Source organism: Ceratotherium simum, chromosome 4 (assembly GCF_057802395.1).
Source record: "Ceratotherium simum simum isolate JZ-2026a chromosome 4, ASM5780239v1, whole genome shotgun sequence".
Lineage (NCBI taxonomy): Eukaryota > Metazoa > Chordata > Mammalia > Perissodactyla > Rhinocerotidae > Ceratotherium > Ceratotherium simum.
The window spans coordinates 50,270,372-50,282,986 of record NC_141903.1 but is presented as its reverse complement, the minus strand read 5'-3'; the positions used below and the strand labels follow the sequence as shown (position 1 = coordinate 50,282,986).

Here is a 12,615-nt window from a genome sequence, read left to right as displayed (position 1 = left end):
CAGCAGTTGTTTCTTTCTCAACTAATTTTTGTTCCAAGACCTCACAAGGCGTGAGGAGAAGAACTTCCTGAGTGAGGAACGCATCTGAGTGTCTGCATCTAAAGATACACAAATCCAAGAACTTAATGGGAGGAGGGTGGAGACTAGAGGGAATGAAAACAGAGGAAAGTCATTCCTGCTACAGGGAAATTAGAAACCAAGACCTTTGTTTTGTTTTCTTTCTTTCCCTCTCTCTCTTTCTCTCACTATTCCCTATAGACTTTAAATAAGTTCAGCTTTCTTCAGCTTGAAAAAAGTTCTAAGGCATTCTTTTCTTTTCTTTTTCTTTTAAAGATCTGGATCACTGATTATGGAAGTTGGGATACGGAAGATTCTTAGAGATATTATTCCAATAAATTCTAATCTGACTTACTGGATTGTTAAATGATACTTTCTATTGAGGCATATTTTCCTCCAGTTTCAACTCCAACAAGTTTTTCCCTATATAAAATACTCAGATTACACACAAGTGAGCACTAAAATGGAGACAGTGGAGGAGGGTAGATAAGCCGTAGGCGTCACATCCAGAAAATTCCTAGAGCCACGAACCTTGGGGGCGCACAATTAACAGGCTTCCTGGGAAGGTTATACATCATGTCCAGGACTTTACATTAAAATGACTTTTTACTTGAGTCATGTGTTAGTCCATTACCAGTTCTCATATCAGATTGCATTTCATCTTGTATTAAATCAAGGTAATCTGGCGCGTAAAAATAGCCTCCTCCATTTCACTTCCAGCTCTGGGCGAGAGTGGAGATTCCCGCAGCATTTTGCCTCACACTCCTCCAGGAGGCCTGCAGAATTGCAGCCTTTTGCAGAAAGCATTCACTGTTGATTGAATCCCAAATTCTCCCACAAAGACATGCAATGAGCAAATGAAGGCTGAATCTTGTGCTAAATGCCGATTTTTCTCTTTAGGGTTCAACTCATTCTCCTCCAACTACAGTCCTAAAAGGATCTGAAATTGAGTGACTCCTATCACTAATCCTGCAGTCATTACAGACATAAAAAGCAGAAGAAAGACCCAGAACTAATGACAAAGAAGCCGAGGAAACCTGCACAAGAAAGCGACATCCTTATACTTTGAGGCCAACTGGATCTTCCTTATATGACTAGCTCCATTTCCAAGCAGTATGTCCTTTTACGGGGGTGCGGGGGAGGGCTGGTTAATTACCAAGACTTCACTGGTAGGAAACCTGAGCTTCCATAGAATTCACTCTATTTATTGCATGAAGGTACTGTTAGGTTTTTGTGCCACCCATGACACGAATGGCTACAGTGTTGGAGTGAAATCCTGCCCTCCACAGGCCAGGACCACATGTGTCACATCAATTATGTTCCTAATGCTCTTCCCCGGTACCCTTGTGTTTCCAAATGCTTAATGCACCTATGAGTAAATGATTTCTTTCCACTCCTTCTTAAAGTGCCAGAAGGCAAGAGAAATTTAAACAGACCTAAGATCAACACTGTGAGTTTACTTGGCCTCCCCATCTAGCAACACTGCCATAAATTTCTTCGGCTTCTTAGTTGGGAATTTAAAAGGCCTATAGTCTTGGCAAGGTTTATATAACAATGTTTCTTCTATATGGATTATAAACTTGCAAAATCCCAGGCAGTGGTGGGGTATGGTATTTGGTCAGTGGGTCAACCTGAGAAGCCAATAGAAAAACTCAATACCATGTCCAGCCAAACACTTTTTCTGGGTTTGGCCTGGTGGGTGGAAACGGCTTGGTGGGCTCCATCTCTGACAGGGTCAGGAGCCTGGGGCTTGTGGGCCTTTTTTTTCCTTTGGGGCTTTTCTATGCTAGAGGCCTGTCTTCTGTGGCCCTTGCAGAGCCAGGGGCCCTTAGCAATGCTATAGCTAGCAGAACCCTCGATGAATGATCCACAGGGATGTTATAAGCTCCAGCTTCATGAGGCTCTCTCAGACAGCCACTCTTCAGAATGAAGGAATGCTCTGAGCAGGAATCGATGCTGGTTTGTGCTGAGGGTGGCCTTGGGAGGCCTGGGGTTCATCAACCAATCATGTGTGCTTGAATCTATCAAAGGAGCCTTTGTGATAAGAAGGCGCCCCTCCTTCTCTGCCTGACCACATTTTCCTCTTCAGAATGACCTGCTGTGCCAGTTACATATGCCTCCTTTCTCAGGTGCATGGTGGAACATTCTTGCATGGGACTAGTGGGTAGATTTTGTAAGTGACTTAGCTCCAAGGAGAGTGCAAATGTCCCTCACTAAAGCCAAAGAGCATTTCTTTAATGAGAGCTGGTCTCTTTTCCAAAGGAAGCTCTCCCTTCAAAACAAGTATCAAGTTTTCTGCCTCTTACAGGGTCACTCAGTGGAACAATAAGTCTCAACATTGAACATTACTCCTCATGTGCAACGAGCTTTGTGTTAGGAGCTGAAAGCCAAAAGTGATGTAGAAACTGGCCCGCAGTTGATGAGCTCCAGTATCTAAATAGCAGAGTGATGTATACATGCACAGAAGACCTCTATCTTTCCCTGCTGCCAGGGAAAATACAAAACTGTGGGACTTTACTCTGACTTTGGGGGAACATTTGGGATTTACTGTTAGCTAGAAAAATTGACGAGATTGCTCTCATATCTCTAATTCACCATCCAAAATGGACTGAAAAAGAAGTTTCCAACTAGTGAGCCTGACCAGCAAGAAGAGAAGGGAAGGCTAGGAGGTTCTTGGGTTGAAGAGCAGACAGAGGCTAACTTTTGCATTTTACCAGGACTTTTATCTTATTAGAAGGAAACAAAATATAAAGATATGAAAATGATGTAGAAGACCAATTGGAAGTCGCTGGTTTATGGTATTTAGCCAGCAAGAGACGTGTCAGGGGAGAAATGACAGACACTGAAGTAATGCATGGTCACACAGGTGTTTCTGGTTTGTTCTCTCATATTTCAAGGCCCAGACAGTATTCAATTAAGTCAAAGGCTTCCATTGAAAATTGATTCAAGGATACACTCTTTAAGTCTATGCATCATCAACCTATGAAACTCATCGCCTGGGGATATTATTGAGGTCCAAGTGAAGAAGAAAAAATTAATAGTTGAGACTGCAGTTTAAATCAGTACTTTTTAAATTGTAAAACTGTTTAAAAAACAAAATCTTAAACAAAATCCCAATATATAAAACAGACAAAAGTGGAAATGTTTTGGTTGGAGGGAGACACACTGGCCTCCTCTTTGTCCCTTGAAACACCCACGGCTCTGTAGAAAAGAGTGTGGAAATTTGTGTTTTAGGTAATTATTTTAAAAACCTAATCAGTGTGGAAGCATTGGACCAGGCATCCTCAACAAACCTGTTCCGAAGGGGCCATAGCTGGTGAAGCTTAAAGTCTCTGCTTTTCTGGAGATGAAGCTTCTGTGCTTGGTTTTGCCAAGAATGATGATGTTAGGAACAGAATTAATGCTATCAGCCGCCATCATTTTCCACTTGCCTCCCTTGTAATATGGAAGCTACTCTGTGCGCCAATACCCCAAGGGTATGAAAACTGTGGAGTATCCATTCTCTCGAGTCTTTCCTGGGCTGAGAATATCTGCCACAGTCACTCTATAATTCTTGAATTTTCTGGTGTTCAGAAGTAACCTGACTGAAAGGAAAAAAGAAATTTTCTCACAATTTTGCCTATTGAAAATGTCAATAATAATTTCATATTATTGCACTTGTGGAATTATTCTACCAAAAATTCATTTAGGTCTCCAGAGACTGTTAGCAAAAGCAAAAGAGGACATTTAAGATTATTTTCTGACTTCCTGCATGCATCAGCCCTTCCTGAGGGTTGCATGTCTGTCTCCTAACTTGAGGTGTGATTAAAATGGATTGGTTTCCAAATTGAATGCCTCTGCCCTGTGTCAGGCCTCGGTTGTGCATGTGAAGCCTTACTCACCTTACCTTCTGTTCCACTTGTGAAGCCAGTGCCTCTGGAAGCCAAGTTCCTGTGGATTTTGAAAATACAGTGTTAGCCCTGGAATTGGGTTAGCTGGAAGTGAAATAAACAGGCTAGCAAAGGAGGTACAGATCTTATCTATAGGTCTGTAAATCTAGTATAGATATTCACTTCCAAATAAGTTTAAAATTTACCTCTCCAAAGGTGGGTAAATATGGGTAAGATGACTTTGCCTTAGAGAGTTGCATGATTTTTTCATATTTAAAATTTTGTTCAACTTAGCAAGAATTGACTGTGAAGATACATAATGAAGTTCCGTTTTATATGGAAATTTGATTCCAAAGTCAGTATCTAAGGCAAGGAATGTGTGTAGTCCAGTCATCCTTGGAAACCCCTTATAGTGCATATAAAGTACAATAATATGTATGTATAAAAGTTTTGTTATACAGTAAAACACAATATATAATAAAGATTACTTATGCAAGAAACAATTTAATAATATTTCTAATTGCACGAAAAGACAGACTCTGAGTACGTATGTGTGGCCAAGTTGTTGTAAGTTAAACGTGCGCATGGTCTCCTCTCACAGGCGTGCGTGTGTGTGGGCCACACAGGCACTGGGGCCAGTGCTGAATAATTCCTCTGTATTCACATGCCGCCACTCCCAGACTTTGTTTATCCATCACCCAGTCCAGTTTTTATGGTCCCATTTCTTTGCAATATCTCACAGCTTCTTGGCATCTGATTTGCTTTCCTTGAGATGAAACATAAGAGGATTGACATTTTCTATTTAGATTAGTTGTCAGTTTTTTAATACATTCTTCTGATTTGAAGAACTAGTTTGATAGAGAGTCAGAAATCGGCCTTGTAAAAGAAAGACGAACGCATGTTTAGACCAAGTACAAATAGGTTATTACCAATTTCAAGTGCTTTCCCCTGCATTTTGGGTGAAGAGGGGGTAGGGAGATGTCATGCCTTCCACAAGTACTGGATTTAGATGTGATTAAAATCGTACTACTGAAAAATAATCAGACTGCCACCCATTCTCCTAATACACCAGCTAAGAGGAATCATTTGATATCTCAAGTGGGCTTTGCTTCTCAGATCTTGAGGGCCAACTGTTTGAACAGCCCACGTACACGCTGCTGAACGCTCTTGTTGCCTCTCGGAACTGACCTCTCCACGTTTCTGGGGCTTGGAAAGAAATAGTTAAAATACCTTACATTTACACAGTGTTTTGCAACCTACGAGACATATTCACATACTTTTTCTTATTTGACTTTCACCATGACCCTGTGCAAGTCATTGTGAGATAGAGCGGTGTTATCCCCATTTTACAGATGAGGAAACAGAGTCTCAGAAAGGCCAGATGGCTCACCTAAGTTTACATGGCTGAGTGGTGGTGCTGAGGCTAGAACCTCAGCCTTCTGGTGACTTTCTTTCACCAGGCAAACTTTTAATTTAGGACCTTACTAAGTGTAAGTCTATTTTGCCTCTCTGTTTTCTGTGCACTATGTTTAAGCTTGTGCAGACAATAAAGAGAGTATTTACACTACACTACACTACACTATATACACTACACTAATGGAGAAGGTATATTTCTCAGTCTACAAAGTTGTAAGAACCATGGCTCTATTCCTTAGATTTAATTTCTCTCTTTATGCAACAGCTAAAATACAATCTAGTCAAGACTAACATTTGATAAGTAATTTTAAGGTTAGACTCAGTCACTTAAAAATTTCTTTTTTTTCCTTCTCTTGTGAGGGCTTATGGGTTCAGGGGCCTTCCTTAGCAACAAGACATCAAGGATGGGTTTGGGGGTCTTTCTTAGCAACGAGACAGCAGGGGTGGATTTGAGCAGTCTTGCTTAGCAATATGGCGTCTGGGGTGGGTTTGGGTGGGCTTCCTTAGCAATATGAAATCTGGGGTGGGTTTGGAGGTAAAATATTGGGAAGGTGAGAGATGCTTGGGCCTCTTTGTATCTATATCTTCTGGTATCTGCTAAGATGTACCATGTATTTTGAGTCTTAGTTGGTCTTCATCTCTCCACGTTGGCATCTGCCACAATGAATGATACGTCATCAGACCCCTGGCTGGAAACCCCTGTATGTGTCTCCTTCTTCAGTGGCTGCTTGGCCTGGCCTCAAGACCTCCTGAACGCTTTCTTTCTATTCTCTCTCTCATTCCCACTGACTCCTGCACCCCATCTAGCTTGCTTTCCAGAAGCACAGTGACAAAAAGAATTCTGTAGGAGGTTGGCCACCTCTCAGTAACCACGATGGAAAACAGGCCCAATTCTTTACACCTAATTACCCATCCCCCAGCCTGAGCAAAGTATCCACTCCTATGTTATGGCCACTCAGAAATCTCTCAGCTCTCTCTTTCTCTTACCAGCTCTAAGGATCACTATTTTGGGTGGGGGTGAGGACAGAACCCCAGAGAGATTAGTTCGGTCTGATTCCCATCACTTCTGTCATACTCAAGGATAAGTAGCTTTTGAATTTAGAAACTCAGAATTCGCCTCTTTGCTCGCCCATCCCCTCTGAAATTGCCCTCCAGTGGAGGCCATACAGGCTAATGGTCCTAATGGGAGATGCTCACAGGGTCACAGGGCTAAAAAAATACAAGGGAAAAAAACCTCACATGGTTAATATATCAAGTTATTATCTCATCACACTAAAAATATGTAGAGATTTGATACATGGCTGTTAAATAGAAAACATATATGATCACATAACTTTAGTTCCCTTCTCCAAAAGCCAAAGACAAATGGTCCATCAAAAGATCTATAAAGTTACAGCTGAAACAGTCTTGCAAATCTTATATGCCCAAGGAACCATTAAAACATGCATCATTTTTAAAGTCATTTTGAAGGAAAAGTGGAACCCTCAGAAGTAAATTTCACATGTGGTGAAACCTCAGTATTGTAAGTTGAAAAGTGGGTAACTCCAAATGTTCAAGCTTCAGAGGTAATCATTTTTGCAATAGCAATGTTTAAAAATTGTTAGTAACTTGTCAACCGTTACAGTGGATTTTTGATGTTCTCTTTCCCAACACTCAGAGGTGAAATTTATAATATATGTATCACGAAATAAAAAATGCAGAATGTCATCTTTGAGGCATACTGATTGATGCAAAATTGACTCAAATAAATGCAGTTTATGGCTATCTTCCAACAAGTGCTTTCGATGCTAAAGAGTTCCATACAATAGATTTCCATTTTCAGAATCACATCAATTTTTACTTAAGTGTTTCTGAAAACAGGTACAGCCACTTCCAATCAGCTGCCTGACAATAATTTAAGATTCTCTTTCTGTTAAGTTGTAAAAGTTTGACCAACACATGGCAGAACCTCATTCCTTTGGTGTCTTGATCTGGAAATCACTGTTTCCAGGGCTGCCAAGGATTGTGCCATCAGTTGCTGTGGGATGAAGGAAAAAAAAAAACACTGAGAATTTTTCCTGGAGTTCGAAGCCACATCATTTGGAAAAGAGAGATAGGTCTTCGGCCAGGCTCCCTTCCATGACTACATGTTTGGAACAGGAAGCTTCTCTGTGTCTGGAGAATTGATTGATTGCTTGATATTTATTGAGGACCCATGGTGGGTTTGGTTCTCAATATATATGAACACTTCAGTAGTTTTCTTTCTCAACCAGAAACATGATGCCTCAAGATGCTGCCTTAAGTACTTTCCAAAACAATTCTACCTGGAGTCCTTCCTATATCCTTTTAGGATGGATATAAACAACAAATTAAGTAAATGTAGTTTTACCAGAAGTTTCTTGTCCTTTACCTATGGACCCCAAGTATTTCCCAGTACTGAGTCCAAGCTATGACTAGAATTAGAATTGCCTTTCATCATCAGTAAAGTCTGTGGAAGCCAATCCCTCCCTAACCTCCACGGCAACCACTGGTATATTTCAGGGCAAAGTCATCTGGAATTGGGAGGAATCCTACCATTTCTATCACTGGCAGGAATAAAAACCCCAAGCTTGGCAAACCCAGTGGATGGTCTATGCTTCCAAAATGACTGCCCAGGAGGATTGCTCTCCCCTGGGCTAGATGATTTCATTAATTGGTGTCTAACTCATAAGTCTGAGTTATTTATTGTAAAACCAAATAGGGACCATATGACTTTGCAGATCTGATCAGACCAGGCTGTGTGGGCCAGATACTGAGCAGATCAAGCCTCCCAGCATTAATCTGTCACAGTCCATTTTTCACTTGCTAAATCAGATTTATGCAAATATTCCCCTGGCGGGGCGCACCTATCCAGGAACTCCTCTCCCTCACCTCCAACATCTGTGGATGTTTTGGAGACATGGGCACATAAACTTAAGTCTTTAGATGTGCACTTAGAATTTTACAGTGGAAAGAAATCTTAGCAGTCATCTTGTTTAAGTCCCAATTTAACATATGGTGAAATGACTTGTCCAAGATCACAGAGCCAAATGACACCAACAGGAGAAGATTGTTATTACATAAGTTATGCATAAGCAGTGCTAGAAAGAGTCCAATGCCTTATCTACCCTTTGAAAAACATCCTTTTATTCCCAAAAGCTTGCCACATTTTTCCCCTTAAATCACCTTGTTTAATAAGTTATAAAAGCAAAACATAATGTAAACAAACTAGCAAGCAAAAAGTAAGATATATTTTGGAAAATTACAACTCTTCCACTCAGAAATAACTACTGTTAATATTTTCATGTGTATACTTCCACTCTCTCTTTTTAACCTAGGCATAGAAGGCGTATGACTTTTTACAAAACTTTGATTTCATTAAAATTGGTGAAAGTAATAGAATTATTCATGAGTCTTCTTTACTTCATTCAACAAACACAGATTAAGATTTTGCACTGGTTATATAGGGAACCACAGGGCTGTTTAGGACACACCCCTGCCTCTGGCATATGTAAATGTGGATTTTTATTTGGGTCCTGATTCTTTTATGAGAAACTCAGGTCTCTAGATTTGGGTATAGTATCTTTCTGTCACCAATTTTGTCCTGTGGATATCTACTATCCTGCTGCAAAGACTTCTGACACCAACTACCCAGAGTTACACTTCACAGGTTGAGGACACGGTTCTCCACAAGACTGCCCTCACTTTGGATGCCAGTTGCAAACTTAGGGTCCCTAGGCCACCTGCACTTCTGACCAACAGGCTACTACACTCTCAGGTTTGATAATTTGCTAGAATGACTCACAGAACTCAGGAAAGCGTCTTATTTATTATTACAGTTTTTTGTTGTTTTTTTTTTGAGGCAGAGTGGCACTGAGATAACATCTATTGCCCATCTTCCTCCTTTTGCTTGAAGAAGAATGGCCCTGAGCTGACATTTGTGCCCATCTTCCTCTGTTTTTTATGTGGGACACCTCCACAGCAGGGCTTGATGAATGGTGTAGGTCTGTGCCCGGGATCTGAGCCTGCAAACCCAGGCTGCCGAAGTGGAGCGCGCTGAACTTAACCACTACGCCACTGGGCTGGTCCCTGATTACAGTTTTATATAGTGAAAAGATACAAATAAAAACCAGCCAAAAGAAAAGATACACAGGGTAAAGTCTGGGAGAGTCCCAAATGCAAAGCTTTTGCATTCTCAGTGAGCATTACCCTCTCTGCACATCAATGCATGGCAACTAAGGGAGCTCGCCCCAGCTTCCGTGTCCAGAGTTTTTGTTGGGGTTTCATTATGCATGCAAGACTGAGTGAATCATTGTCCACATGGCTCCATTTCCAATCCCCTTCCCCATAGATGGGGCTGATATCACGTGGCTCAAAGCCCCAACCCTTTAATTATGTGGTTGGTCTTTCTGGCATCATCAGCCACATCTTGAGTCATCTCATTGGCATAAACTCAGGTGTGATGGAGAGGCAGGGAGTCCACTATGAATGACAAAAAGACACTCTTATTACTTGGGAAATTCCAAGGGTTTGGAGGCTCCCTCCCAGGAAGCAGGGACAAAGGCCAGCCAAGTTCCTGATAACACTGGCCCTGCACAAGTACCGCTCCTTCCCTCCACCATGCCCTCCCCTCCAAAGTATACTGTTAACATTGGGTAAAGAAATGGGTTTAACTGACAGGACATATGTGTGGGTGTGGGTAGACATCAAGTCTTTGGATTACATGAGAATCTGGCGATCTCGAACTTTCAGTGTCTATCAGCATTATTCCCCACCTCCGGGGAGGGGAAAGGGGAGTCTTCCCATCCAGGGTTCTCATTCAAGACCTCTGATGTGTTGACTGCAGCTAGTGGTTGGGTAGCTGAGCTCCCAATTTTCTAGGTTGCCTGGAATGCCTAAGGGCTTGGTGTTGGTCTCATCTAAGGTCTGTACTTCTCTCCCTCACTGGTGGCCTTGATCATTTAATTTTCTAAATTGACCACTAGGCAAGCCCTTAGGCTGAGCATATGGTAGAGAGAAAACTGTCTTGCAGCTTCATTCCTGAGCTGCTGCTATTTTTTTTTCTTTCCAGTCCAGATGAGCATCTCTCCTGCTTCCAAAATACTAAGAGTGAAAAAGTGTATATTTTAGGAAAAGGTGGTGCAGTGTAGACGCTAGAGTGAGGTGGGGGCATTGGGAACACCAAGAAATGCAAACTCCTATCTCTGGAATCAAAGTGACCAGCAGGTCCTGGAACTTTCCATTCTTTTTGTCTAGCACTCCCTCTAGTGACACCAGAATTCTCTTAGGTTATAACTGGACACACAGTAGAAAAATGACAAGCATCTTTAAAGAGGCATAAGGTGCTACAAGGTTAGAAAGAGGAGTGATTGTTTCCATTTGGAAGTAACATATGACGTAAGACTTGAAGGATGATTACAATTTGGAAATGTTGAAAGTGGAAAGACAAAGGATCAAACTAGCTAGGACCTGGAAGGAAAGAGAATTAGATGAACAAAGAGTTAACCAATGTGATTGAGATTTTGAGTTCATAAAAAGGAATCATGGAGGATAAGTCCAAAACTATTCCAAATTTCAAGGTCCATGGAAGACTAGGCCAAGGATAATGGGGAGCCAATAATCTGAGTTTTATTCTGAGATTTAGTGCTTTGTCTTTCCACTTCTGAGGATCACAGGCCTGACCCTGTTCATTCCCCATCCACTGGGCAGGAACATATGCAAACTGTCCTAGGCAGATGGGTGTTTATCTAGTGATCTCAAAGCTCTTTAGGACAGAAAGTACCATTTGATCATGTGCTGCCTCTGAATCCATGCTTTGAGTCTATATCTAGGCCTTCTTCATTTGTGTATGGGAAAAGTTGTATAAAATAGGACTCTGATAACATTTGGCTATGCCCAAAAGCTGACTTGAAAGTGAAAAACAAGGTTTCACAGACTTAACTCAAAATGCCTCTCATGTCTGTGCAAAGAAAAAGTGGCCAACTTAATTCTGTTTTGATTTTCCCTGATGTGTGACTTGATCTGTGGGCTGGATTTCCAGAGCCACAGTTGTGCCAAACTCCATTAGTGTTTAAAGCACACTCATGCCCAAATATGGATCTCTCATGTTTTGTGCTGACCATGTGCCTGGGTCTAACTGTCCAATCCAGGACAGACTCCTCGCCAGGGCTCTAACAGACACAACATAGACGAGCATTATGTGATGTATAAACAATTTTGCCTGAAATGACAGCATGTGCATAGCTCAACTGCTGGATTTGTGAGCAGGAAGTATGATGTAGCCTGTGCATGGCTGCTCCTAAAGTCACATTCTAATTGTCCCCTGCCAGCTTTAATCTCAGCCTCCAAAGAAAGGACAAGGAGGTGCTTAACTGCTCTTTAGAAATTCTAAATTCCACTGTCTTCTAGAGAGAGACTGATAAAAAAGAGAACAGAGACTAAAAAAGAAGATAGAAGGAGGCAAAGAAGACAGAAGAAAGGGAGATACGGAGGAAGGAAGGAAAGAGAAACAGAGACTCAGAAAGAAGGAAATAGAATGGAAGATGGAGAGAGGGGGAGGAGGAGACTGGAGAGGAACAAGAAAGGATTTAGGTAGGAGCAGGAATGAGAAAAACCTCTACAGACAAGGGCTGCCACTTAGGAGAGTCAAACAGGGCTCACCACCTGGTGTATGTGGCATCCATTACCTAGTGTCTGTTTCAGGGGAACTTTGGAGAGCTCACGAATTCCATGGCATGGAAAAAGGCTGGCTGGCTGGATTGTCTTCCTACCCACCCTCTAGTACAGTTAGGTTTAAATCATTCCAATCCAGTGGACTATCTGCCAATGTTGATTTAAGAGGATCAACACCCGACACTGTGCTGAGTCTGAGTGTTTGTATTGGGTTTAAATGCAGGGCTTCTAGAACTGTAATCTGCATATCTACTTCACGATGCTGCTGGCCTGGGTATAGTTCAGCTCCACAACACCCAAGGAAATTAGTCACAGATAGTCAATGTCTATGTATTTTGGGGGGGGGGGGGTCTTTTATTTGAATTATTTCTCCTTTCCCTAAGCCATGGGCCTCCCAAAAGTGTATCATATATAATAGCAGCCTGATAAATACTTGTGATATGCATGAAGTTTTTGTCTCATGTAGAGTTTTGTGTGTGCCCACTAAGGTCTATATTCATTTACTCATTTTAACAAACATTATTGAGCACTTACTCTGTGCCAAGCAGTGTTCATAGGGGGAAAAATTCTCTGCTTTCATAGACTCCCAGTCTGACAATCTTGG

The 12,615-nt window shown here is 41.6% G+C and overlaps 1 protein-coding gene across 4 annotated transcripts in view; it reads right to left on the bottom strand.

The window, feature by feature from the left end:
• The window catches only part of LOC147917288 (uncharacterized), a 121,230-nt gene that overhangs the window by 22,849 nt on the left and 85,766 nt on the right, over window positions 1-12,615 (bottom strand). For 2 of the 4 annotated variants that reach the window (XM_087429890.1, XM_087429891.1), the window contains exon 3: window positions 3,944-3,987. In XM_087429890.1, coding sequence (XP_087286016.1) covers window positions 3,944-3,987 — 44 coding nt within the window. Of the gene's footprint in view, window positions 1-1,917; window positions 3,642-3,938; window positions 3,988-12,615 lie in introns of those variants that run through there. The other 2 variants (XM_087429888.1, XM_087429889.1) reach the window with 2 other exon arrangements.